Source organism: Camellia sinensis, chromosome 4 (genome assembly GCF_055761805.1).
Source record: "Camellia sinensis isolate YWXY chromosome 4, ASM5576180v1, whole genome shotgun sequence".
NCBI lineage: Eukaryota > Viridiplantae > Streptophyta > Magnoliopsida > Ericales > Theaceae > Camellia > Camellia sinensis.
The window spans coordinates 25970116-25998048 of record NC_138964.1 but is presented as its reverse complement, the minus strand read 5'-3'; the positions used below and the strand labels follow the sequence as shown (position 1 = coordinate 25998048).

Below are 27933 nucleotides of genomic sequence, written 5' to 3'. Positions count from 1 at the left end.
GAGATAAATCGAAAAAGACAAGAAAAAGAAATACTAAAAAAGAAAAGGAAAAAATGAGCAGTGGGAGTCGAGTGTTCTGTAAAGGAAAATGTTTGAAAGTCACAATTTTTGTGGTCATAATGGCTCAAAATTGTTAAAACGACATCGTTTTGATATGTTTTACACCCAAAATAACATCATTTTGACAATTTTGAGCCATTGTGACCACAAAAATTGTGACCGTCTAGCATTGTTCTGTAAATCTTTCTTGGTACCTTCACTCGGTTCGACTGAACTCATTCGATTCAAGTTTTTCAGAGCTCGAACTTCCTCATCCAACCCTTCTAGGGTTTTTCGAATGGCCACCGAGCCTCCTTCTTCATCCTCATCATCACCACCACACTCCGCTTCAGCTTCCTCTAATGGCGATTCATCCTCAGTCCCCGCTTCTTCTGCCATCGATTTTCTCTCTCTCTGTCACCGTCTCAAGGTATTTTTGCGTAGATATGTATATATGTATGATTCATTTGAGTGTTGATTGTTTTGGACTCGAATATCATTTCCTAAATTTGTGATTTTGTTTTTTGGGTTTGGGGGTTTTTTGGGGTTTGATCAGACGACGAAGAGAACGGGATGGGTGCAAAGGGATGTTGAGAATCCAGAGTCCATAGCCGATCATATGTATCGAATGGGGTTGATGGCTCTCATTGCTTCTGACATTCCTGGAGTCGATCGAGACAAGTTAGGGTTTCTGTTACTTTTAGTTTTTTTTGTGTTCCATCTGGGTTATTTGTTATGTTGCATTTTCTAAAGATTTAACATATTTTGTTTTTGTTTTTGTTTTTGTTTTTTTGTATTTTTTTTGTTTTTTCCAAATGTCAGGTGTATAAAAATGGCAATTGTCCATGATATTGCAGAAGGTAATAGCTTTGCATTTAAATTTTTATTATTTAAAAGGTTTCTTATATGTATCCTTTGGCTGATAAAGTATGCTTGATAAAAGAAAAAGGGTTAATTACACTTTTATCTCCTTAACTATCACCATTTTTTTTAGTTTGTCAGTAAACTATGGTGATTTGAGCTCTTGTAGTCCAATTGAAGATGATTGTAAAAATTAGTAATGGTAAAATTCTAACCTCATGAGAAAAAAGTCATTTCTACATTTTAAAAAATCTAAACCAAACCAAACATCCATCTTCTTACTTACATTATATTGGACAATCTACTCCCTGCAACCAAACAACCATCTTCTTCCCCACCCCCTCCCCCCACTGTTTTTCTCTCCTGCGCTCCTCCCTCACCTGATAACCTCCCCTACCACCGCTATTGAACCCCTGCCCGTAATCCATCATCAAATAGGAAGATATGTATGGCTTGTGCTTATGAGTGGAAAATTTCCCTCATTTAACCCTAATATGAGAAGAAGAATCAAGGAACAATTAACTTCAGTATCAATCCTACCTCCTGCGCTGTCTCTATCACCTAGTAATTTAACCGGCTGTCAAAGTAAAAAAATGTTGAAAGTGCAGAGAAGTTCACTTGTTGAATTCTTCTTTTATGCTTAGAATTTTCTTTCTTAGAAGTGGAAAATTTTCAATTTGCTACTGATCAGTTGCCAATTATGAAATATATGGTACTTACCTGTTATGGGTACATGTATCGGTATGAATACGATGCATATCGGGAACACGAAATATGTATTCGGTACGTGAAACACTTTTGATACGACATGGGTACTTGTCGGGTATGACATGTTTATGGGTTGGGTATGAGATGGCTACGTTTTGGGTACTATTGTGTGCATGTTAGGGCATAAATGTCAAATTTTAAAAATATAGAAGCATTGGAACAATTATATTGAATCTATTTTTATAAACTTAAAAAATATAGGGTATTTTTGCAACGATAACGAATATAAAAGTACTTGGTGTGTTTCTGTTTTTTTTTTTTTACCTTTACAAAAATATTTTTAATTACTTTTTGAATTTTCTTTTTTAATTGTTATATATCATGTACTATTACAAACTATAAATAAATATTTTTTACGGATGTACCCGTATCCTACTTTTTAAAGTTATGCCATATTAGTGCCGTACCCACATCCGTACCTGCCCCATGCATCTTAGGTTGCTAACATTTCTGATGTTGAGCTTTTCGGGTGGCCATGTCTCCTGTATAAATTATCCTTTCAATAGTGGAGATTGTCATTTCAATCCAATTCATTGAGCAGATTTATAAGGGATTTCAAACAGATAATTTGTTAACAAGCTGAACGCATTTTATTCAGTTACTAATAAATCATATTTGGTATTAGCTCTACAATTTAGATTTTGAGTGCGTAGAGTATATGTAAGTAATAAATAGAACTCGAGTATATGTAAGTAATAAATAGAACTCGTAATACTAGTAAGCAGTATAAAAAGTGAGTATTGTAATTTTTATTATGCGTTATCTATAATAGTTTTTAGTATTTGATCTCTATCATTCTTGTTCATTAATAGGAGAGGACTCATTCTCTTTACAGTGTACTTACTTGTAGTGTTGTTCTCTATATATAATGTTGTTATTAGAACTTGTAACTTCTTAATTTGCATTACCTCCTAGTCTGGTTGTATATGCTTCTATACTTAGTACCTTCTCTCTTTATACCTTTTACTCCTTGTTCTCTGTATTTCTACTACTTACTTGCGCAGTTTTTTTCTTCCTTCAGAAGTTTGATTGGTTTTTGTACCTTCTTAATTGTTTGAATAGCCATTGTTGGGGACATCACTCCTTCTGATGGGGTTCCAAAACATGAAAAGAGTCGGCGCGAGCAGGAGGCGCTAGACCACATGTGCAAATTACTTGGTGGAGGGCAGAGAGGTACTTCTCTGTGTGTGGAAATTTTCATGTTTATTGTTTAGTTTCTAGGTTGCCATTGTGTGTGCACACATGCACTCATTGAATTTGTATACTTTCCAAATTGAAATTGTTTCATCATTCTCCAATTCTGGGTTGCTAAAACCGAGCTGCTTATTGCAGCCCAGGAAATTGGTCAGTTGTGGATGGAGTATGAAGAAAATTTGTCCCTAGAAGCTAAGGTTGTGAAGGATTTCGACAAGGTATGTATTATGTCTAGACATATCTAAGCAGTACATTTTATCCTGGCCATGCTAATGCTGGTAATGCTTTGTCCTTTTCAGGTGGAAATGATACTTCAAGCCTTGGAATATGAAACTGGTAGGGCTTCAATGTTTGGATAGTTCTGTCTCATATCATATGTGTGAAGCCTAGAACGTGTTTCTAAGATTTGCTTCCCAAAATTATCTCCACATTGAATTTGAGAGCTTTACCATGCTAGATGTAGAATAACAATCAAATACACATAGTCCCTTGAAAAGATTTTTTTTAAAAAATATTTAATTATTTCTCTTTCCTTCCCTCACTCATTCGGTTGACAACTCTATTTGTTCTTAATATTTGTTTTTCATTTTTCTCTTTAGTCTTTCCCTCTTTTATTTACAAGAGGGCAATGGCACACTCTCTTACTACTAGAAAAAGTTATGAGCTTTTGTGGTGTTACTTATGAACCGTTGTGTTTATGTTATGAAAGGGCACATCATTAGAAAAGTTGAAGTTACGAATCCTTACAATATGCATTTTTTGGAGTGTGTATCATAGTTTTTTCCCTACACTTAAAAACTATTTTCCTATTTCAATCATGTATGAGACAACTTCAAAAATCTGTGTACCTAGTGCAATTTGTAATCCATTACCATTCATTACTAGGTGAATTATGTGATATTACTTTTGATTTGTATTTGTAGTGGTGAATATTGAAGAGTTTATCTTTAATAATAATTTACTTTAATAATTCTGAGTTGTTTAAACCTGACCCGACCCGACTGCTTGACTTGCCAATACCTTGCTTTTGGTCCCCCTAATAACTGAACCTGGTGGACCCCTGCATAGGTGCACATTTGACCATATACACATGCATGCGGACATAGTTTCACGTGGCCATATAGCCATGTAGGCACATATAAGCATATATAGGCAGTTATAAATGTGATATATGTGCTTGTATAAGCTTATATAGGAGATATAGTTGTATACATTCATCCATACCTATGCATAATGTACAAACATACATGTTTATATGTATGCTTGTTTGTATCTGTACACTTTAGACTGCTTAAACTATGACCAATATCACTTCAAAAAATTAATTGTTAGTTATTATAAAATTTATTGAAAAATAAAAATAGATGATGGAAAAATGTATTTTCCCCCATCAAAGAGATCCTTCAAGAAGAACAAATAGGCTATTGCTTTTTAGGAAATTAGACTAAGGCTCCTTATAATAGTTCCATGCGACATGCAGTCCTATTAGGCTTCGTTTGGTCAGACTTTCGAACTATGATTTGAGAAAATGAGTTGTATTTTGAGTTTGTGTATTTTGAAATTATGATTTGAGTGTAGAAAATTTGTTTGGTTATGATTTTTGAATAGAGTGTTGAATTGAGTGTGAAATTGAGTTTTGAAAGTTTGATTTGACATGTGAAGTAAAAAAATTTGTTTGGTTATGATTTTTGAATAGAGTGTTGAATTGAGTGTGAAATTGAGTTTTGAAAGTTTGATTTGACATGTGAAGTAAAAAAATTTGTTTGGTTATGAGTTTTGGAAAGAGTTTTCAAAACTTAATTCAAATTGTTATGACTCACAACAAAACATACTACTTTCACATTATTGAAAATTCTGATCAACACTCGTAATCAAACTCTTTTTAAAATTCAATTAATTTTTTTTATTATGAACAGAAAATAACATTAATCAATTTTTTAATTGAAAATACTACAAAGGAAATAATTTTTTTCCAAAATAAATATTCAAAAAATTTAAATCATAAATATTTAAGTAATTTAAATAATGTAAAAAATTTAATAAGTAAAAAATTAAAATAAATATTCAAAAAATTTAAATCGTAAAAATTTAAATATTCAAAAAATTTAAATAATTTAAAATTCTAATATTTTAAATTTAAAAACAACTCTACACTCAAATCGTAACCAAACACATAAAACAAACCTCAATTAAGAAATTATTTTTAAAACTCATAACCAAACATATAACTCGAAATTTCATACTACTTTCACAACTCTACACTCAAATCGTAACCAAATACATAACAACAAAAATTAAAATATTTAAAAATATTTTTATAAAATAGAGTTTGAATTTATTTTTATAAAATATTTAAAAATTTAAAAATTTAAAATCGTAATATTTAAAAATATTCAAAAAATTAAAAAATTAAAAAAATCGTAGCATATTTAAATTTTAAAATATTTAAAATCTTAACAAAATTAAAATAATTTTAAAATATTTAAATATTTAAAATGTTTAAATATTTAAAATATTTAAAAAATTAAAATATTGATTTGAATTGAGTTTTGAAAAGAGTTGTGAATTATGTGTTTGGTTATGAGTTTTGAAAAGTAATGATTATGCTTTGAATTGAGTTTTGAGAAATGGGTGTATAATTATGATTTGAAAAGTCAAAACAAACACTACACTCAAATCAATGGGTGGAACTATAATTTGAGATGCTTGCCAAACGGAGCCTTAGTTTTTTGACGCACAAGGTCCCTAAAAATAGTGTGTTTTTGGGATGTAGGGTCCACGTTTTTGTTGGCAATCATTTTTTGAGATAAATTGGCCCTTGCATAGTAAAGATGCCAAAAATTTATGCAACATTCCGTAGTTGTATTATCCATAACCATAAAATTCGAATTATTATTTTATTATTATTATTTTAAAAATATTTTAGTTATGGTTTGAATGCTTGCAATAGTTGTTTCCTTTTTGTCAGTTGTAACCTTAGTAGTTGAATTGGAAGCCTTTAAGTGGCATTTGTGTTAAGTTGTTTTAATCTTGGACATGAATGTAACAAATGGTTTCTTAAACGGCTCATTCCTTTTCTACTATCCCTAACAAAATCAACCCCATGGGGTTGGCCTGGTGGCAATTCCTTGGGTCTTGGGGGTGTACTCCTCCAAGGATCGAGGATCGAAAGCTCTTAGGTGCTAACAATTTCCTGCGGCCATCTTATTGGAGGAAAACTTTTGAATTAACTGTCGTGCATTTGGGGGAAACACTTTGCCAAGGACTTGTGCACTCCTGGGAATTAGTTAGGTTTTGATCAGGACACCCCATTGCCAATCAAAAAAAAAAAAAAAAAACTATCACCTAACAAAATCTTTCTTGCAATGCTTACATCTAGCTGTGTCCATTCAATCATTTAAAATTTTCAAAGTCATTACATACTTTGATGTTAATTTTCGGCTCCTCTTTGTAGCTTCTTGAGATGCATCCTCACCCAACTGGGCCACATCATCCTTGCCACAATTAAGTTCACTACAATCCTTAAAAACGTTTTTCAGCTCATGAAATCAAATATGCAATGCCCAAGAAGTCAAACACAAAGTCCTTGCACGAGTTTACATTCAGTAAACATTTGGATTTGGGTTGCTATGATTGGATCTGTTAATTTCGGATTCTGATAGATGACTAATTGATTGGATTTTTTTGGATCCAACCTGTAGAATAAAGGATAAAGTGTGGAATAAGGTTTGGAGGATTATTTCTATCCTTTGGATGTCAGGAGGAAGATAATTTTGAGGTTGATATTATTTATTCTAGGGGGTGATAAACCCCCTACTTTGGCCAACCTATCATGGGACTGTGAGGGGGACAAGGGGGAGAAAATGAGGGACATGTGGGTCACTTACTTAACCACCTCCTAATCCCCCCTTATCTTGGCAAACAAAGGCAGCCTCTAAGGATTTCATAATTATCTTGATGGTTATTTTGGGTTTTAGTGTCTTGGCTACATGTTGTACCTATGTATACTTCATACTTGGGTTGCACCCTCTCTTTGGCATTCGTTCAATAAATTTGCTTTTCAATTTAAAATGTTTTTGATATTTTAACTCGTGTTTGTTTATGGCTTTGTTGTTTTAAATAAAATTCTATGTTAACTTGTGGGCTTACAGTTAACTAGGCCAAATTTATGATCTATTAAATATATTGGTTTCCGAGGGATCAAAAAGTTATTTGACATTTTGAACATTCCTATATGATTATCAGTAAACGTCTTGGTATCAATGATTAAGAATGGCATAAAGACTAATATGGCCGAATTTTCATAAGAAACAAAGTTAACAAGTGGCCTAAACTTGTGTAAAAAAGTACGAACGGCTACCCTTCGGGAGAGAAATAAAGTTAATGTCTAAATGTTGATTTCTACGTCATGCACTTGCATTTACAAAACTAATTATAGCATAATAGAAAATTTATGGGTGCATCGGTGATGGGACAAAGAGTACTTAAATTTGAAACTTCTTGTTGACTTCATTTCAGCTGTGAAGTGTGGTTAAGAATGTAGTTGTCCCTCTCTGACCCTTGCATAGGCATTGTATGAGTGTGAATTAATCATAGATGGCTGTCTCTAATAATCAATTCAAATTTTAGAGGTTATGTTCACATATAACGTGAATCTGTTTTTCTTAATATGCACTAATGAGGAAGCAATAACCTGAAATGGTCCAACAATCAAAAGTGCATAAGCATACTCTCTTTTTTGGAATAAGTAAAAATGGTCCCCATTTTTGAGTCCAAACTAGTTTGAGATCTGCACTAACCAAGTGTTAAATATTCAAGGAAGATATCCGACAGACATACTAAAATTTTTTTTAGAAGACTGAAAATTCTCCTATAGAGGTCTTCTTGTGAGTTGTGAGATTTGATGTCACTGATAGTTTTAGCTGGCCTGCTTCATTTGTATGTCACATTGGTTTTTTTAAAGGGAAAGTAAATTCAAGAATCAAAAGGAGTCAATTGAAATATTAATGCCAGAAGCTTGTGGAGCATTTATTTTATGACATTATAGTTTTATTTGGAAGTTAGTACACAAGTTTACCATGCTATATTTTTCTTTCAGTTATAAATTCTTATTATGAAAACTGAGATTGTATTTTTCTATATGCAGAGCAAGGCAAAAATTTGGATGAGTTTTTCCTGTCAACAGCTGGTATGATTTTTGACCCATCTAATTGATTTCTGTCTGCCTATACAAAAATCTGAACCTTCAAAATACTAATTTGCTTGTACATATTTGGAAGCGTTATAGAACTAAAGGAAAGTTCAACTTACTGTAAATTATGCAAAAAAAAAAAAAAGGTGACTGGGTAACTTTTTAACCTAGTCATGAGAGCTAGTGACCCGTCTGTCTTTATGAAAACTTGAACCTTCAAATGACTTCGTTGCTGTTGACTTTCTTTTCTTTTCTATATATATATATATATCTATATTTCTTTTCCATATTTTTCACATAGTATTTCACACAAAAGATGTTAATTGGAAATGGTTATTCCTTCCGGGGGTGATGATTATGGTTTGAGTGGATCACTATTTTTGCATCTGGCCAAATGATATTCTGCATTACGTAGTGAACAAGAATGACATGGAAAATTTTGATGTCCCGGACTTTCATAAATATTCGCTCACCTAGTCTCTGTTGCTGTAGACTAAAGGTGATACCTGTTGAGGCCCAGCTATATAAGACTGGATGAATCAAATATGCATTTGGATATGCTTGGTTCTCTAATAAGACTTCATTTCATGCGTCAAATATCATATAGTTATGGTGTACTGGTTCAAATGCTAAAGATATTATGAAGTTCATGTGATACTAAAGTGCCTGAACATGATAATGTGACGTATATTGTCATATTCACCAATAGCTGTGAACATTTCTCCATCAGGATACATTTAATCCAAGATACAACTCTTCCGTTCTTGAATAAGAATTTGTTATGTTTTATGTCTTGTCCATTTTCTTAAAAGAACCTTATTATATGTTATGAATTAGTAATCAAACCAAACCAAACCTAGTCTTAAGTCCCATCAAATGGGATCGGCTGCATGAATTCTTCTTTTCCACTCGACTCTATCCAAGGCCATTTTGTTAGTCAAATTAAAGAGATTTATATCTCTATTTACTACGCTAGTACACGTCAATCTAGGCCTACCTCCTCCCCTAAAACTACCATCTACCGTCACTGTATTGCATCTCTTCAATACTGTCTCTGTTGGTCTTTGTTGTATATGACCAAACCATTTCAATCTATTCTCTCTCAATTTATCTTCTATCGGTACTACTCCTATCCATTCTCGAATATACTCATTCCTAACTCTGTTTTTTCTGGTCTTGCCACATATCCATCTTAGCATCCTCATCTCAGCAACACATGTTACGTAGCCGACAACCAACACGTAAAAAAGCGGCTCGGATCCTTTATGACATGTTATGAATTAGTAATAAATAATAATGTTTAAACTATTTATTACAGGAAACATTTGACATTTATATATATAAATAGTATTGAATAAGTTGGTTATGCTATACATTATCGTATATGATAGTTTGACATATATTTATAACTAAAGTGGACTTCAAGAAAGTTCAGAGAAATGAGACCTAGATTGTGTATCTATGTTATCAGCTAGTAGAGGATGTGGTTTTCAATAACTTGTATGACTTTTTGTGCTCTTTAAAATTGGTTTTAAAATGTACTTCTGAAGGGGAGTAACTGCATTTTTATCATTGAAGAATTTCATTACCAAAAAAAGAAAGAATTTGTAATGAGAATTGTTATTTTGGTAATGAGAATTTAGTATACTTTTGTTTAACAGTTTACGTGGTAGTGGAATGTAAACATTACCATGTATATTACAACCAAACAACAAATTATTTCTTCAATATATATTTATATATAAAATACATCAACGCTTCCCTAGGCGCCTTCAATCTTAGACTATTTTTTGTGTCCCCACTTCTGCCCCCGCTTTCATGCAACTAAGTATTGCCCTATTAATGCTCTTAATTTTTCTAAACAAGATTTTCAGAAATGGTTTCAATCAATTAATTAGCTGTTTTATCTAATTGTAATGACCAGGTCATTGGTCATAAGGGTAGAGCTTTTGATCTCCCTTTGCATAATCTTTTCCCACGGTAAATTTTAGCTGATTATGCATGTCAATTCGACTGCTGTTTTCCACTTGGTACATAAAACTCTTGATAAAATATGGCTCGACTTCCAACCCCTGTTTCTTCTTTTCTGGGTTGAAATAGAGCTTTGTTGTTGTATCATTGAGTGCTCCATGGTTGGTTTAAAAATGCAGGGCATTGCTACTTGGCCAAACCTGTAATGTTATAAAATTGATATACTGAGTCTTATGTTATACAATTGATGTATTTTGAGTGTATCTCCATGATGCAGTGCATGTATATATTTCAGTACCAAAACCAAGTAATGTTTCATTGCTACGGGCATCGAGAAATCATTTGGGTTGGTTGGTCACACAATGTTTATCACAATGAACTTTGCTTGTTTTGGTGAGGCATATTTAGCCACCTATTCCTGGGAATATATCCACAAAAAATTAATAAATAAAAAACAAGTAATGTGAAAATTTGCTTGTTTTGGTGTATTATCATAAGTTCTCATCAATTGGGTTCTCTTTTTCATGTTGCAAAATTATACAGGGATGTTCATTTGATATTGTTTTTGCTACCCATTTCTCAACTAACATGAGATTTATTTTTAGGTTAAATGAAATATCTACTTTAAACAAAAACATTGTATGTTGATCTGTTACTTACCAATGCTTGATATACTTTCTATAGGGAAGTTCCAGACTGAACTGGGCAAGTCTTGGGCCTCTGAAATTGCATCAAGAAGAAAAACAAAATGTTAGTTTCTTGTTGAAAATTGAAGCTACACTTTTTGGTGACTTCTTGCTCCCTGCTCTTCTATATTTTTTTCCTTCTTTTCCTGTAGAGTCAATTCAATGCAGAATAGTTTTAATTAGCAATTGGAACATGCTTTGATTTGTTACTCATTTTAACAAGTCACTGAGCATAATGATTCTGTTGAGTTGTCAATTCTCCTGATCCTACATCTCTAACTTTATGTTGTTGACAGTGTATATAAAGCAGGACATCTAAATGGAATTATTTCTAAAACTTGATCTTCTTGCTTTCCAGCATCTGGTGTAATTATGATACATGATGAATAATTTTCTCCTAAGTTTTCCCTCCATGTTTTGTGCTCTGCAGTCCTAAAAAATAATGGCAATAATTGAAGTCGATTAAACTTTTTCTTTCTCTTCGCCATTTGAGGACCTGGTAATTTATTTAGAGAATAACATTTCAGTGATGACTGAAGTGTTGCTTCATATTCTTATTTAGAAAACAAAGAAACCAAGGGACTGAAGTGACTTTAGGCCATATTAGGAGCAATTTCATGATAAAATGTTTTGGATATTTGATGTATTCTTGGTAGGGCATTGCCATTTATTTCCCACAATGTTTTGATCTATATATAATTGGATTGTCTGATATTTTCAAGCTATTAATTCTTGGAATGCAGTTATATTCGTTCACCACTTTTCCGGGAATAAACATTTAAGAATTGTAATCCATTTGTGAGTTTTTCTGTTTTTTGAGAAAAAAGAGAAATAAAATCAATAGTCGAAGTTGATCCAAACAGGAACATAACGTGCATTGGAAAGGTTAGGGTTTGGTCTCATGATGCATGAACATGGTATTTTCAGTGGCAATCAATGTATTGTGTATAATGTTGTTTCGTTAAACCAGTTTGTGTATTATCATTATAGCATTATACTTCATTAATAGTACACAACGTTCATTCACTAATTAAAATAGAGTTATTATTTGGCTTTGTTTCCAAATCAATCTAGTAACTCTATGCATTTACCTTTCATAGTAACCATGATGTTACTTTAATTACCTTGTGCAAAGCTTGCATTTCCTGCTGCTATATCAGTAAGCTTATTTGAAGTTACTCAAGTGAATGACGACTTTTTTTGCACAAATCTTACTTTTTTGTAGCGTGGTACAATGTGAGAAACATCACTTAACCTCTCTTACCATTATAAAATAGAAATTCTATATTCATCTCACAATGAAAAACAAGAGGCAAAGCATTACATACCTGACATGACATTTGTGTTTACTACTTTCTTCTTCCATTGTGTTTGTTACCACATTTGTGTAACCTTTTCCTTTTCTTATGTTCTCCTTCAGCAATTCTTACAAACCACTTTGGTTTTCCAATTAAGAACACAAGATATCCCTTTACCCCAATACCATTCCACATCTGTACCCCAGCCGTACCACTTTCCAATTAAATGCACTTGCAAAAGTTGGATCATCCTCCTTGTGCAACATAGGCGTTGGATGTTGTTGTATCTGATTATCTTCACATTCCTTTGTTAGTGGAAATCCACATAATGCCAAGTTGCTATCATACGAGCTATTATAATTCCAAGAAATGTCAATCTTGTCAATTGGTTATGAATGTTACCAGAAAGTTGGTTTGAAGAGGTCCAACGATTCAAGCAAACATAGATTTCCCAATGATGAAGGGATATTGCCAACAAGGTTGTGAGATAAGCAATCGATGTGGATGAATCTTTCCAGTGACGTTTGGAATCTCTCCTCCAAATTTGTTGTGTGATAAGTCAATTGTCGTGAAAATTGTTAGAATTCTTGGTAATTCAATCTCAAGACCCTTTATCACGATTGTCACTGAATCTTGATAATAGTAATCGTCCATGTATTGCCCCACATTTTCATTGATGCCCCTCGTAGCTTTGAAATGCTGGAAATATGTTGGCAAAAAGCCACTGAACTCGTGAGAGAGGTCCAATATTTGAAGCTTAGGAAAGAGAAGTTTCGTTTCGGAAGAGCTCATGGGACCATGAAATTTATTGGATTGAAAGACAAGGACTTGCAACTTTGGAAGAGTTTTCAACCAGTAGGGAAATGTGTAATTTATCTTCTTGTTTCCAAAGTCTAGAACCTGAGAGTGTCTACATGTTTCCAAATGATTTCCATTTAAATCAATATTCGTCTACTTGTTTCCCTTTGCAAATGATGCCAGAATGTTGCCGTGAAAGTTACTCATTCTAAGATCTAACACTGAGTACATTGCTGAAATTTCCTAGACATTGTGGAATTACACTATACTATTGTGAGACAAATCAAAGATCTCAAGGGAACTAACATTGCAAATCGCTGAAGGGATCGCTCCAATGAATTTATTGTTCAAGATTAAAAAATAAATCGCTACTAGTCGTGGGATGGGGCCACGTAGTTCATTGTTGCACAAATCTAACAATTCCAATGAATTATTTTTTAATTCTTGGAGTTGACCAGTGAGTTGATTAACATCAAGAGTTGACTACGACAATAACGAAATAGTAAACAACCCAGGTGGAATTGGACCTGTAACATTTGAAAAGTTTAAATAAACAAGTGATGATTGAATTTGTTTCATGATAAATCCAAATAAACATTCTGTTGGAATATATATATATATATATATATATTTTGGGAATGTGGCCTTCCTTTGAAACATTTAGAAGAATCATCGTTCAAAATTGTTCTAGGATAAGTCCTTATAAGCATCTGCATAAGGTTCTCAAGAGACTCATGTATGTACCTAGAAAATGTGCAATGTCATGATTTTCGCATGTCTTGTCAAGAAGATAGGTATAAGAAAGAATTGTGCGCAATTTGAAAATATGTTGATGTTGAAAATACAGTTCTCATAATCGTTGTAAGATTTTGAGGGCACATGATCTATAAATGCTTTTTGATTTTACCATTTTTCGTACAACATTTGTTTTATTTTTTATTTGGGTGTTGTTATGATGTGCACTCTTACTAAGGGGCATCCTGTATGCACCTATCATAATATATGCAACATAGTCACAATATTTCATAACTAATACCAAAATATGTCGTAACTTTTCTCATCATAATAGTTTGTAACTATCACATTGTTCATAACATAATCACAATGGTTTGCAATTTTCACTTTACATAATTTCTCTCAGTAGTGACTTTTATGAACATAATTAACGCTACAAAGTAGCGTAATAATTATTGTTCCCATTTAAGGGTATACATCATAGAATTCTCGGTACATTTACATTGATTAGATATTAGGTACATTTACATTGACTAGATATTAGATGACACATGTGAGATCCATTACATCAACAGTTATGTGATAAGCAAAATATGTTTAAAAAAATGATAAATGTAGCATTGTTATAATAAACTATGGTAGTATTGACATGCTTGGTTGAGTTTTCAAAATTTGTTTATCCTTAAATAAAAAAAAAAAAAAAAAAAATCCTAAAATCTACTTTTGTTAAAAAACTAAGTTAAAAAAAAAAAACACTCATCATTTGCTTTTTAGGGGGTAAAAATAAATTTTAATAACCTCAAAAATATTTTTTTGGATTTTTTTTCTAGCTAGCTTCTACTTAAAAAAGAAAAAAAAAAAAAATTGGATTTTCTTTAGTTGGCCATCTAACTTGAGAGAGTAGTTGCGCTTAGTGAGCCCATTTTGGGGTCGGCCTTGATGATCAGAACTGTTCACTTTTTAAGGCTCATTGAGAGATTTTGGCCTCAAAATAAATCCACCAAACCACAAACTATTCTCTTAGGTTGGCCATGCAACTTGACAAAGCAATTGGGCTTATTGATCCTGTTTTTGGGTGGAACTTGATTTTTAGGTGGAACTTGATTATCCGAACCATTCACTTTATAATGACTTGGAGAATCAACCAAACATGATAACATTCAAACTCCCAACGTTTTGACTCAAAATGTTCAACAATTTGAGGGAAGTAAAAAGAAATGTGTGTGGGTTGTGATAATCTTAACATGTTTCCAGCCATTTACATTTTGGATGATTTAAACTGTTTCGTAGACTAAGTGTCTCGTTTCGATATTTTAAATTATTAATTTTGTAAGGCTCTTAGTCTATGCCATCAATGGAAAAAATTAAGTTGATGTGATAATCGTAAATTTGTTTTTTAAAAAATAGACGATAAATATGCTTTATAAAATACACCATTTTTTTTTTTTGAGACAAATACAATAGAATAAAAAAGTTACGATTTGATTGACTTAAATTTTTTTTTTATGAATAATATATATAAAATTTTTTACGAAATGAACTGTTTGGATCATCAAAGCAAAATTTATGATGGGCCTCACAAGCCTTTATAAAATTGAGAGAAATCGTACCCTATATTTTCATGTATGCCCAGTTAGTTAGTTGATTGACTTGCAATTCAAGCTCTTCAAGATGGGAAAGCCAAAAGCCCAATAGTAGTTCGAAGACTTCCCAAAGAAAGACATTTTAGAATTAAAGTAAATTTTAATGATTGTAGAAGAATACTAATAAAAAATTGTAGGAGGTTATCGAACCTCTGAGATGATTAGAGTTCAAGGAAAACATCTTTAGATTAGGAAGTTGTCTAATTCAGTTGGAATTCTTCCATGAATGTTGTTTTGTGCTAATTTAAACCATTGTATGCTTGAAGTGTTGCCAAAGGAATGTGGAATGGTGCCATGTTTGGTGCTAAGATTGCTTGCACAAAAGAGGTAGTACAGAGAAAGAAGCCTACGGATTGTCATTTAAGAGAGGAGGTGGACACAGTGGTTGAGGAGACAACTTGCATTGGAGGCTCTAGCAAAGGAGGAGCGTGTATAGAGGAGCCTTTGATGGATAAGACTGCACATAGCTCAAAAAGTAATCATGATAGCCAAAGGCGTGCTGAACAAGTTTATACACCTGGTTTTATTCAAAGCCTCAATGAGTCCAGTGCAGGAGTTGGACCTGGTATCAATTTGGAAGTGGACTTGGCCTAGTTACCAAGTCAGAATTTCTTTAGTGGCCGCCAAACATGCCCAATGAGTCTAATGGCATCAGTCCAAGTAATACAAATGTTCTAGCCCCTTCTCATACAAAGAAGCATTATTGTGGGCCTCCACTCAGTAATGGTCCTATTAGAAGGAATCTCTTGTCCCACCTTCAATCAAGCCAAGATGTAACATCTACCTCCACCCCAGAACATCTCCGAATTGAAAGGAAAAAAGGAAAAATGAAGGCACAGATTGAGGGGTTCACTAGCTTTGCTAGAATTCATGCATACACTACCAATGCAACCAAGAAGCACTCCACTAAGCCTGTTGTTTTTAGACCTGCAGCTACTGCTATAGCACACTTTGATTTATTAGAGGAAGACTCTTCTTTGAGGAATCATTTAATCACAGAAGCTACAACCACTATACAATTGGGGAAAACTCTTGGTATCAATTATAATGGGAAAGAAGATGATGGCCTTGTTTGGTAGAGCTGTGGGAAAGTGATTATGACCTTGTTTGGTAGAGCTGTGAGAAAGTGATTATAACTTATAGCCTAACAGCTTATAGCTTATAGCTGTGAACATAAGCTGATTTTTGACTTATAAATTAAGCTTCTCCTCCCCCACTCAAAGAATAAGTTGATTTTTGACTTACAAAAAGCTATAAGCTGTATTGTTAAGCTGAACCAAACACATCAAAATAGCTTAAATTAAGCTAAAAGCTGAAATAAGCTGGAAATAAGCCTTACCAAACAGGGCCTATAGCTTATAGCCTAACAGCTTATAGCTTATAGATGTGAACATAAGCTGATTTTTGACTTATAAATTAAGCTTCTCCTCCCCCACTCAAAGAATAAGTTAATTTTTGACTTACAAAAAGCTATAAACTGTATTGTTAAGCTGAACCAAACACATCAAAATACCTTAAATTAAGCTAAAAGCTGAAATAAGCTGGAAATAAGCCCTACCAAACAGGGCTGATGTCCTTAGCAAAATTATTGGTTTGGAGCTCAAGGGCAAGGAGAGAATTGACAAAGAGGGAAATGCACAGCAGTAAATGGCTGTAGATGGGCGGTTTGAGTGTATCAATTGGTTTTCTATGAAGTTATTATCTTGGAATATCAGGGGTATGGGAACGGCAGAAAAGCAAGGAAGAATAAAAAAACTCATAAACGATAGACACATAGATGTTTTTTTTCAAGAGACCAAAAAGGCAGTACTATCAAATATTGATGTTCGCAGGCTATGGGGGAATAAAAACATGGAGTTTATGTCTGTTGATCCTGAAGGAACAGCTGGAGGGCTATTATGTATCTGGGACCCTGCTGTCTTCACTCTCTCTGGCTGCTGCTGCAATAGGAGGTATATTTTACTTTTTGGTTCTTTATACAATTCCTTTGAATGTGTTTTGCTCAACATTTATGCACCTAATGATGTTAGCACCAGATCCACCTTTTGGGATAATCTCTTAAAGCTGAAAGCTTATTTCCCTAATCCTTGGTGCATGGGTGGAGATTTCAATGAAATTAGGCATATGAGTGAAATGATAGGATGCTCCAGGAGGGATAGGGGAATGAAATATTTAAATGAGTTCATTGGCAAAACTGAGCTTCATGATTTACCTCTCCATGGAAGGAAATCCACCTGGTGTAATGCACAAGAATTAGAGAAATGGAGCAGAATTGATAGAATCTTGCTTAGTCCTGAGTGGATAAGTAATTTCACTATGAAACTTTGGGGATTGCCCAAGTTAGTTTCAGACCACTGTCCTTTGCTGATGATGGAGGATGATAGAGATTAGGGGCCCAATCCTTTCAGGTTCCTCAATGCTTGGACTCTCCATCCCAATTTTTCTCAGCTTTTTGTTACCTTTTGGACAAATACTACCTTTGCGGGCTAGTCTGGATTCATACTTCTACAAAAGCTCAAGCATCTTAAGTTGAATCTAAAATCTTGGAATATTGAGGTGTTTGGTAATACTCATTCCAAAATCGAGTCATTGGAGTAAGAGTTACATGCATTGTACATCATTGCAAAGGAAAGGTCACTGGTTGATTCAGAAAAGGCAAGAAGAAGAATGGTTAGAGGTGAGATGTGGAAACTCTACAGAATGATAGAGTGGATATGCCATCAAAAATCTAGACTGAACTGAACTGTCAATGGGAATAAAACACTAAGTTCTTCCACGTTGTTGCTAGTACCAGGCAGAGTAGAAATCTGATTACATTTATTTCAGTTAATGGTGTGTCTTTTGAGGAACCTATTAGGGTCAGGCAGCAAGTTTTACACCATTTCAAGACTCAATTCACCGAATCATGGGTTAAGAGACCTACTTTGGGAGGGTTGTTTAGTACTATTGAAACAGATTATATTTCTCAACATTTGATAGCTGAGTTCAGTGCAGCTGAAGTCCTAGCAGCAGTTAAAGATTGTAACAACAACAAAGCTCTAGGTCCTGATGGTTTCAATCTATTGTGCTACCAGAAATTTTGGAAAGTTATGAAGCCAGACATAATGCAATTTTTCAAGGAATTTCACTCCAACAGTAGGCTTACTTATGGCATTAATAGCACATTTATAACTCTCATTCCCAAGCTAGAAAATCCAGTTGGTTTATCTGACTATAGACCTATAAGTCTAGTGGGATCCATCTACAAAATCTTGGCTAAAGTTCTCTCACACAGCTTGAAATTAGTGTTTCCCTTAATCATTGGTGAAACTTAAACTGCATTTATAGGAGGGAGAAATATTCTTGATGGGGTGTTCATTGCTAATGAAGTGGTGGATGGTTGGAAGAAGGCCAAAAAACAAGGATTGATTCTTAAATTGGACTTTGAGAAAGCATTTGATTCTATCAATTGGGAATTCCTTTTCTCCTTGATGACCGGTTTTGGCTTTAGGGATAAATGGATCTCTTTGATGAAAGCTTGTGTTTCTATAGCAAGAATCTCCATTCTAGTGAATGGATCACCTACTGAGGAATTCTCTCCCCAAAGAGGTCTTAGGCAGGGTGATCCACTCTCACCTTTCCTTTTCAACATAGTGTCTGAAGGGCTTAACATTCTTCTAGTCAAAGCACGTAATCTTGGTATTCTTAATGGTGTGGAAGTTGGGACTAATAATGTTCTTATATCTCATTTGCAATTTGTCGATGATTCCATCCTCTTTTGTGAAGCTAATTGGGATCAATTGGCATCTATCAAAAGAATTCTCAGATGTTTTAAAGTACTATCGGGTCTCAAAATTAACTACCACAAAAGTGTTGTGTGTGGCGTTGGCGTGGCTGAAGATATTATGATCTCCTTTGCCAATCTTCTCAACTGCAAGGTGCAGGGCCTTCCTTTAAAATTTCTGCGGTTGCCTTTAGGTGCTAATCTTGGCTAGAAATCTACTTGGAAGCCTGTTATTGACAAAATCAAATCTAGGCTGTCTGGGTGGAAGAGAAAATTTCTATCCTTTCCAGGTAGATTAACTTTGATCAAATCTACCCTGTCCATCTTACTTGTTTACTTTCTTTCTTTATTTAAAATGCCTGAAGGAGTGGCTAGAGAAATAGAAAAGATTGAGGCTGCATTCTTATGGGGTGGTAGTGATCTCAAAAGGAAAGTTCACTTAGTGAAATGGGAGGAGGTCACAAAGAGTTTTGATCAAGGGAGTTTAGGCATCAGAAGGGTCAGGGATGTCAATGATTGTTTACTACTCAAATGGTGGTGGAAATTTGGAATCCAAGTCAATGCACTTTGAAGGAGAGCTATTTGCAGTAAATATAAGATTAAAGAAAATTCTTGGCATCCTCCAATGAAGTCCTCTTACTAGCACTCTAGAATATGGGGTGACATCTTATCCATTGGAGCTACTAACAGGCCTATTTTCAATTTCTTTTTGGACAATTGCAACATCAAAGTGGGGAACGGTCATAGAATTAGTTTTTGGTCTGATAGGTAGGTTGGAGCCCTCTGCCTGAAATCTGCTTTTCCTATCTTTTTTAATCTTTCAACTGATCAAGAAGACTCTCTCTACCAATATTTTGTTAGGAAATCAAGCCGTAGTGATTGGAATTTTCCCCCATAGAAGAGAGCTGTATTCTTGGGAATTGGCTGAAGAAGCTAGACTCAATGCTGTATTATCCTCAGCTCCTTCTCTGTGTATGGATTTTGTAGATTGCCTGGTTTGGTCTAATGCTTTTGCAGGCCAGTTCTTTGTCTCTGCTCTTTACTCACATAGCTCTTCTCTCTTTAGTCCCCATATCAGAATCTATAAGTTTATCTAGAACTTTGTATTGCCCTCTAGAGTTTCATTCTTCTGTTGGTTGGCTTGGAAAAATAGGGTTAAATGTTCAAACTTTTTGCTCAAGATTGGTATTCTTGACATCAATGTCTCATCCCTCTGTTCATTCTGCAGTTCTGAATTAGAATCTGCCACTCATGTCCTGATTTATTGTCCCTTCTCTTGGTTAATTTGGTCTGCAATGATTGAAGATTGGGGATTTCATTGGTGTATTCCTAAATCAGTTGATAGTCTACTTACTTGGTGGATGGGTGGTAAATTTAAGAAGCTTGAAATGTCAATTTGGAGAGCCATCCCATTAATTGTTCTTTGGTCACTTTAGAAGCACATAAATGATTGTAAATTTTCTAATGCTCAACCCAACTCATCTGGTTTACTTCAACTCATCAAATTCAAAACTGCCATTTGGCTCAAAGCTTCTATTAAGAATTTCCCCTACACAGTTGATGATCTAGTTTTCAAATAGAGTCAGATTAGGAGAAGTGCTTGAATTTCCAATTAATATATTGAATGTTACTGCTCTCATCCTTCTTATCTCTTATATGGTTGGAGCTTGCTCAGATTTTGGTGCTGTTTATTTTGCTACCTGTTGTTGTTAGATTCTGGTGTTTCAAGCAGAGGTGTGTGTTTCAAACAGAGGTGTTGCCACATAGTCTTGGTCCTATCTGTTGGTCTGCTTTACATAGAGTTGTTTTGCTGTTTGATCAGATTGCTACTGCTACTGCTCTCATCCTCCTTATCTCTTATGTGGTTGGAGCTTGCTCAGATTTTGGTGCTGTTTGTTTCAATCAGAGTTGTTTTGTTGTTTCTTTACACAGAGTTGTTTTGTTGTTTTGCTGTTTGGTCTGCTTTTAGCAGAGTTGTCTTTGTTTTGCTTTGTTCATTGGTTTCTCACCAACGAGGAGGTTGGAGCTTCTTCTAGCTCCAAGCTTCTCTTTATTGATGTAATTCGTATGTGTTTCATCAATAAAATTTTCTTTGCCGATCAAAAAAAAAAAAAAAAAAAGGAATGTGGAATGGTACCTATAAAGTTATTTTGTTCCGGTACAAGAGTTCTCAAAAAGAGTAAGGTACTCAACTCTTTTGGTATGCCACCTGTGTCCAATTTTGATTTTATTTACACCTTGGAAGAGTGTGCGAACAATACACATTTTAATTGGTGTAAAATGATAGAGCCTACCATTTTGGGTCGGGTTATTACACTTTTTGGGTGTGAAGTTTACATATTTAAGCCAATCATATTGTGTATTGTTCACACAAAAGATGCATGGACAAATTCATTTTCGTATGCCACCACTAAAATTATTAGCTTTAAAAGATATGACATCAAGCGTTAGACACCGGTGCAAACCCACAGTGATGAAAACAAATACAAATAAGGAGTAGACACAGAAATAAATAAGGAGAAATATATAATTCAGTGTGAAATAAATGACAATTTTACTTTTTCATCCATACGATTAATGATTTATTAATGAAAATGAGGCAATATGCGATGTCAATTAAAATCTTATGAGTGTTCAATATAATTATGTTAAAGTTGTGGAGCTCGATGTATTTTCTTTAAACCTCAAAGAAGGTTAGTGTAATTTTTCATTTTTTTTCAAAAAAAAAAAAAAAAAAGAAAAAAAAGGAAAAAGAAGAAGAAGAAAAAATTATGAAAATCAACTAAACAAGGTAAATAACTTTCAGACTCCCAAGATTTTGATGAATGAGGGAAATAAAAATGTCACGACCCCAAACCGCCCCTACTAGTTTGGTGCCGTGATGGCCAGTAATCCGGGATTACCGAAGGCCAACCTCCAAAATTCACACACAATCAGAGTATAAATATATATATGGGGCTCACAAGTGCGGAAGCAATAATCTAAAATACAAGTGGTCCATAAGAGCAGTGCCTAAGTCAAATGGAATGGCATACATCTTTACATGGCTTTACAACTTGAATACAAATAGAAATGAAGTACAAAAATACATATTACATCTTGGAAGAAGGCTTCTCAAGCCGACATGTTCAAAATACATAAACTTCAAGATTGCCGACATCCTTATAGCCGACATAACATGCACACAAAACACACATCTCGGCGTAGCCGACTTCTTGGTTGTTACCTACATACATACATAGGGAGGGTGAGCTTGGATACTCAGTGAATGGTACAAGTAATAAAGGGGTTAAATGAATGATACCCGAGATCCTTTCAAAACAATACATAGTATATCTTGTCAAAACCATACATAACATAACTTAGCTGGCTTGAAATAAAACATCATTCGAATCTTGGTCTTTCAAAACTTGCTTACTTACTTAACATACGTCAAATCTTAAAACATGGGGTGATGACATTCCGGGCAAAACAAAAGCATAACCTCGGCATCGAGCACACCCGTTCATAGTCCGTCGGCGGCTGATATCTTAACAAGGGTGCTACTTAGGCTTAACGTCCCCTAGCACGAAAGGACGGTGCTACCTAGGCTTAAAGTCCCCTAGCACGGAAGGACTATGTTACATAGGCTTAACATCCCCTAACACGAAAGGACGTTGTTACTTAGGCTTAACGTCCCCTAACACGAAAGGACTATGCTACATAGGCTTAAAGTCCCCTAGCACGGAAGGACTATGCTACATAGGCTTAAAGTCCCTTAGCACTGAAGGACTATGCTACATAGGCTTAAAGTCCCCTAGCACGGAAGGACTATGTTACATAGGCTTAACGTCCCCTAACACGAAAGGACGGTGTTACTTAGGCTTAACGTCCCTTAACATGAAAGGATGGTTCCAAGAATGTCATCCAAAACAAAGTTTATACTTGATACATAAAATAGGGATATCATTCATGCTTAACAAACACTTTTATCAAAACAAGGCAAAACTTTATTATAACGTGATAACATAACTTTATTAGAAATATCACTCACATAGCTCTTGGGACGTCGGGGTCAAGGCAAAGGTCCAGGTCCTACAAACACATGACAAAGCATACTGAATGCACTTCTCAAAACAGGTCTCACATGCATGCAAATGATCTCGGGAAAACATGCTGGAAGTCAAAACACTGTTTTACATGTCAGGAAGACATGCTGGGTACCAACCAGGTCTTTGCCGAGGTCCCACATCTTCTGGCCGAGGTGTGGCTACCTAGGCTTCGGCATGCGGTTGCATGCCGAGGTGCGCACAAGACATACTAAAGATGTAAGTGATCATGCAAGGTAGGCCAAGGTAAGATACGATGCTTGGCCTAAGTGTGAGGTCTAGGTAAGAGTGATCTCGGCGACTACACCTCGGGAAGTGAGGTCTGGAGATCTGGGTTTCCACCCGTGAAGAACATGAAGAACATGAACATGAAGATTATAAAGAACATGAATGCTAAAATCATAACTCCTTTATTTACAAAATCTGGGATTTCATGCTATGAGTTCGAAAACATGGACCTGAGTACCCATACTTGAAAATCATATGAAAACAAACACAAAAACATGAATCTAGGCAAGAACTTTCGAATCAAAACATGACTTTTCTTGAAGAACACATGAATGCTATTTTCTCTTTCTAAAACCGAACTTCAAAGCAATGCATAGCTTACAAATCATATTCAATCATGCAATGCAACAACATAAACATAAAGAACGATAAGAGCAGATTAAGAATCTAACCTTAGAACACGGATCTAACGGTTCAATCTCAAGGAATCAAGCTTAGAAGTCCACTCTCTCTTAAGAACTCTTCTTCCTCTCCTAGAGCTTCTTTCTCTTCTTCAAAATAAGTATACAACAAAATGATGGGTTTTCTCTCTCTATCGGCTGACTTAGTTCTCAGCTCGGACACGTGGCAACGGCTGGTTGGTTCTCCTAAAAAAAGTGATAGATTGACAAGACAAGACTATGACAAAGCGTATCTAACAAGCTACTCGGTATGGCACTCCGGCAAGTGGTGACATCGGCTAAGGAGAAAGCTTCGGCAACTAAGGTGACAATGACCTCGGCTGGAAGGACAACACTTGACTAAGTTGTGCCACACCTTGGCCTAGATGTGCCACACCTCGGTCTAGGTCATACCACTCCAAGACAAGATCATTCAGGTGCAAAGGTAACATCTCGGCCTAGATGATACACATCTCGGCCTTGGTGATTCACACCTCGGCCTAGACAATGACATCTCGGCCAATATGCCAGGGCGAAGGTGGAGGTCAAACAAAGGGGTTCTAAGATACTTTCAGACTGAAGATGACCTTGGCTTGGAATGATCTAGGCGTAACATAACCTAGGCTTCGCATGACTTCGGCTAAACATAATTTAGGCTTGGGGTACCAAGGAAGGAACAAAGCAAGCACACAACACTTAGACAAATCACATAGACATCAAAACAAGGCATGGATCTTACTTAGGCAAAACAAGTCATAAACATGCAAATGCGAGCTTAACGAGTCATAATCATACCAATGTTCATGAACATGACTAAGACATAAATGTGGGTTGTTACAAAAAAAGAAATATGTGTAAGCTATCAAGACCTTAATTTGTTTCCAGCCATTTAAATTTCATTTGTGATTAGTTAGGTGATTGACTGGTAATTTGAGCTGTGCAAGATGAGAAAGCCAAAGCCTAATGGTCGTTGGAAGATTTCCATATGAAAAGCATAAGATTTCAAGTAAATTTCAATTAGTGAAAGATGCTAGTTAAAAATCGTAGGAGGTACCTGTGAGATGATTGGAGCTTAAGAAAATCATCTTTAGCTTTGGAAGATGTCCTAATTTAGTTGGAATCAAAATAGTAGAAAGGTCATTTCCTTTTTTATTTTGTTATTTGTATCAGAGTTTGGTGAAAAACTTTTGAAAACAAGATCAAGCTATGAAAGTATTTCTATCTATGTATTAATTTTAATATATATAAGTGTGTATGGTGTGTTTAATGATTTAAAAGTGTTTAAAATCAGAAAAATATTATTAGTCAAGTTTAGTCTTTAATACGATTAGAGATTTATGCAAGAAATTGTCCATGAAAAGGTAAAAAAAGGCCATTTGGAGGCAGAAAGGACATATCATCAGTAAACCTCTAATGCAACAGACTTTTTGTGGCAACCTCATCTAGGAAATATATGCTTTCGGCTTCATAGAGATGTACCAACTGTAGAAATAAGAGTTATGGCTGGTAGTGAATAAAGTGCATTCACAAAATTACCATATAGCAAAAGGCTACATATATTTTTAATTAGCTTAAGCCTCCGAAAAAATGTTTTCAGAAAATCCTGTCAATCATATGGACTTACAATTGATAGAATTTTAGACTTCAGCCTAGAAAAGACACTACAACTCAGAATGGCTCTTTAAAAAATGGTGTGACTTCTAAGTTTAAAATAGCTCGAGCCAGCAACAAAACACCACCTTTTCCACATAGTTCATGAAATAGTAACAAAAACAGACATTTCTTTAAAGAATAATAAAAAGAAGCCATATTTGAGTAAAGACCACAGATGAAAAAGTCCTGGGATAAGGCCAATGTGGTTGGTATTAAAACTAGACGACAAACAACATTGGAAATGATGATATTGATAGAATTGTAATATTGATTAGATATATACATATGAATGTTGTTGTTTTATTTACAAAATGGTATAGACAGTCATTTAATTTATTCATGTTACCTTTCCTTTCCATGGACATTTTTCATTTTTTATCCAATTTTACAATCATTTGATGTGCAAATATTTTCATAAAAAAATTACTTGACATTATTTATCTTTTTCTTTGGTACAGATGGATGAACTTGTGTACGAAGCTGAATTGTACAAGACTAGTCGACACTTGTTACATTTTTTGGAGGAGTATATATTTTTGGATAGATGTGTATGGAAAATATTTGGCTAGACGAGTATTTATATTTTTGGATAGACTAATAGTTATATTTTTGGATGGATGTGTATGGAAAATATTTGGGTAGACTACTAGTTACATTTTTTGATAGATACGCATGGATAGAAATTTAAAACATAATAACAAGTACTTGTTATGTTTTAATTTTTTATGCTAGATGGATATGAATTGGATGATTATATAGATTACAAGCGGATTTTTAATTGAAGGAATATACAGTTTGGAATCACTTGTGGATGAAAACTTATAAAAGTTGATGATTTTAATTAAACATGTTCAGAATTTGATGATTTATGTATTTTGTTGAATGTTCATAATTAAATTGATTTTGTTGGTTTGAATGATTGTTGCAAATTACAAATTATATTGAATGGAATGGATGGATTATTATAAATTATAGGTTTATTTTGTTGGATGTTGGTGGCCAAATTTTGGTTTTGTTTTTCCTCTTCTAGTGACCAAGTGATTAGTCGGGAAATATAAGTAATGTTTTGCTGACTAAATAAGGTAGTTGGTGTATCACCACTCACATTTGGCGACCAAAATGTTGGTAGGCAAGAGGGTACATTTGGCGACTAAAAAATTAGTCAGTAAAATTGTTAATTTTAGCAACCAAAGAGTTTGGTCGCTAATAGGTTTATTGCCGACTAAAGTTTTGGTTGTGCAAGCATTACTTTTGGCGACTAACATGTTTTGTCATGGCCTGTGACTTTTGGCGAGTAACATGTTTTGTTGTGGATTGTAACAATTGGTGACTAACATGTTTCATTGTGGAATGTGACAATTGACAACTAACATATTTAGTCGGGAAAATATCACTTTTGGTGACTAGAGTGTTTTAGCTACAAAATGGATTAGTCGCGGTAATTACATATTCAGTGACCAAAATTTAGTCGGTAAATAGAACCTTTTTGCCGACTAAAAAAATTTTTAGTCGCTAATTACTTTTCCCGACCTTGTATTGGCAACCAAAAAAATTAGTTGCGGAAAACTTTTGCCGACTAAAAATGGACTTTTGCCGACTAAATTTTTAATCGGCAAAAGTGCAATTTGAATTTATTTTCTCCTCAATCACTAAAAACGAACATTCCCCCCCCAAGGAATTCTCTTTGTTCTTGTCAATTTGAATTTGTTGGTGTATGAACATATGAATTGTGTAGAGAAAATTGCAAATCAGTGGTACAATGAAAAAATATTTATGTTTTTGTGGTGGTGCAAATTTTCTATGTGTGTAGTGCAAGTCCTTCTTGTGTTTGGTGCAAATAATTTCTCTATGTCGAAATTGCATCATAATACTATAATTATTTTTCCACTGTTCTATCGATTTGTATTTTTTCCAATTTTGTTTGATCATAATAATTTCCTCCATATTGTTGGTGTGTGAACTTATGAATTTTATGTATGTAGTAATTGTTTATTTCTTTCTAATTTTAGGATTGATGAATTTTTATTTTCTAGCTAGTGTTGGATTTTTACTTATCATATTTATAAGGGAAAATTTCAAATCAGAGTAAAACATAAAGAAGTATTTACAAATTAGTGACAAACTTTATCAATATTAATAATTAAAACTACAATTTTTTTTTTCAATCACATGTAATAACTTTCTCACATTATTTTTGATTCATAATTTCTTCTATTTATAATTACTCATCGAGATGAGTCCAACGCAAAAAATTGCGTCGAAATCGGAGCTAAAATGAAGCCATACAAGTCGATCAAAAATTATCTAGAAAGTTAATTGTTTCGTCGGAGAAGATGAACCAGACCGCCAATGAAGAAATTTTCCTATGCTTCGTTGATGAGTTGCCATCGGTTGATCTGAAACATCTAATCTATTTTGGCCAAATCTAAGCCGTTAGGAGTCCAATCACAACGATCCAATAGTTGTTTCCAGCTATTTTGTTCATTTTGGGCACATCCGTGTGGTCCAAATTTCCAAATTCAACTCAAAAAAGTTGCATATTTTATTTGTTGACCAGCAATAAAAAATGAGTACAAA

The 27933-nt window shown here is 34.3% G+C and overlaps 2 protein-coding genes across 9 annotated transcripts; one reads left to right on the top strand and one right to left on the bottom strand.

The window, feature by feature from the left end:
- LOC114315526 (uncharacterized) lies at window positions 1-26075 on the top strand. 8 transcript variants are annotated; one of them, XM_082924471.1, is made up of 9 exons: window positions 1-469; window positions 596-720; window positions 862-899; window positions 2731-2841; window positions 3001-3080; window positions 3162-3198; window positions 8009-8050; window positions 10709-10811; window positions 25815-26075. In XM_082924471.1, the coding sequence occupies exons 1-8, from the start codon at window positions 89-91 to the stop codon at window positions 10777-10779; spliced, it is 885 nt and encodes a 294-aa protein (XP_082780597.1). In that variant the 5' UTR covers window positions 1-88; the 3' UTR covers window positions 10780-10811; window positions 25815-26075. The 8 variants fall into 8 exon arrangements, with proteins under 8 accessions (XP_082780597.1, XP_082780598.1, XP_082780599.1 ...); XM_082924472.1 differs by lacking the exon at window positions 25815-26075 and adding an exon at window positions 12131-12977; XM_082924473.1 differs by lacking the exon at window positions 25815-26075 and adding an exon at window positions 11069-11123.
- Window positions 12182-12800, bottom strand: LOC145823650 (receptor-like protein 34). The gene is made up of 2 exons (XM_082923142.1): window positions 12451-12800; window positions 12182-12359 (listed from the first exon to the last, which is right to left on the bottom strand). The coding sequence occupies exons 1-2, from the start codon at window positions 12798-12800 to the stop codon at window positions 12182-12184; spliced, it is 528 nt and encodes a 175-aa protein (XP_082779268.1).
- Window positions 26076-27933: the final 1858 nt, after the last annotated feature.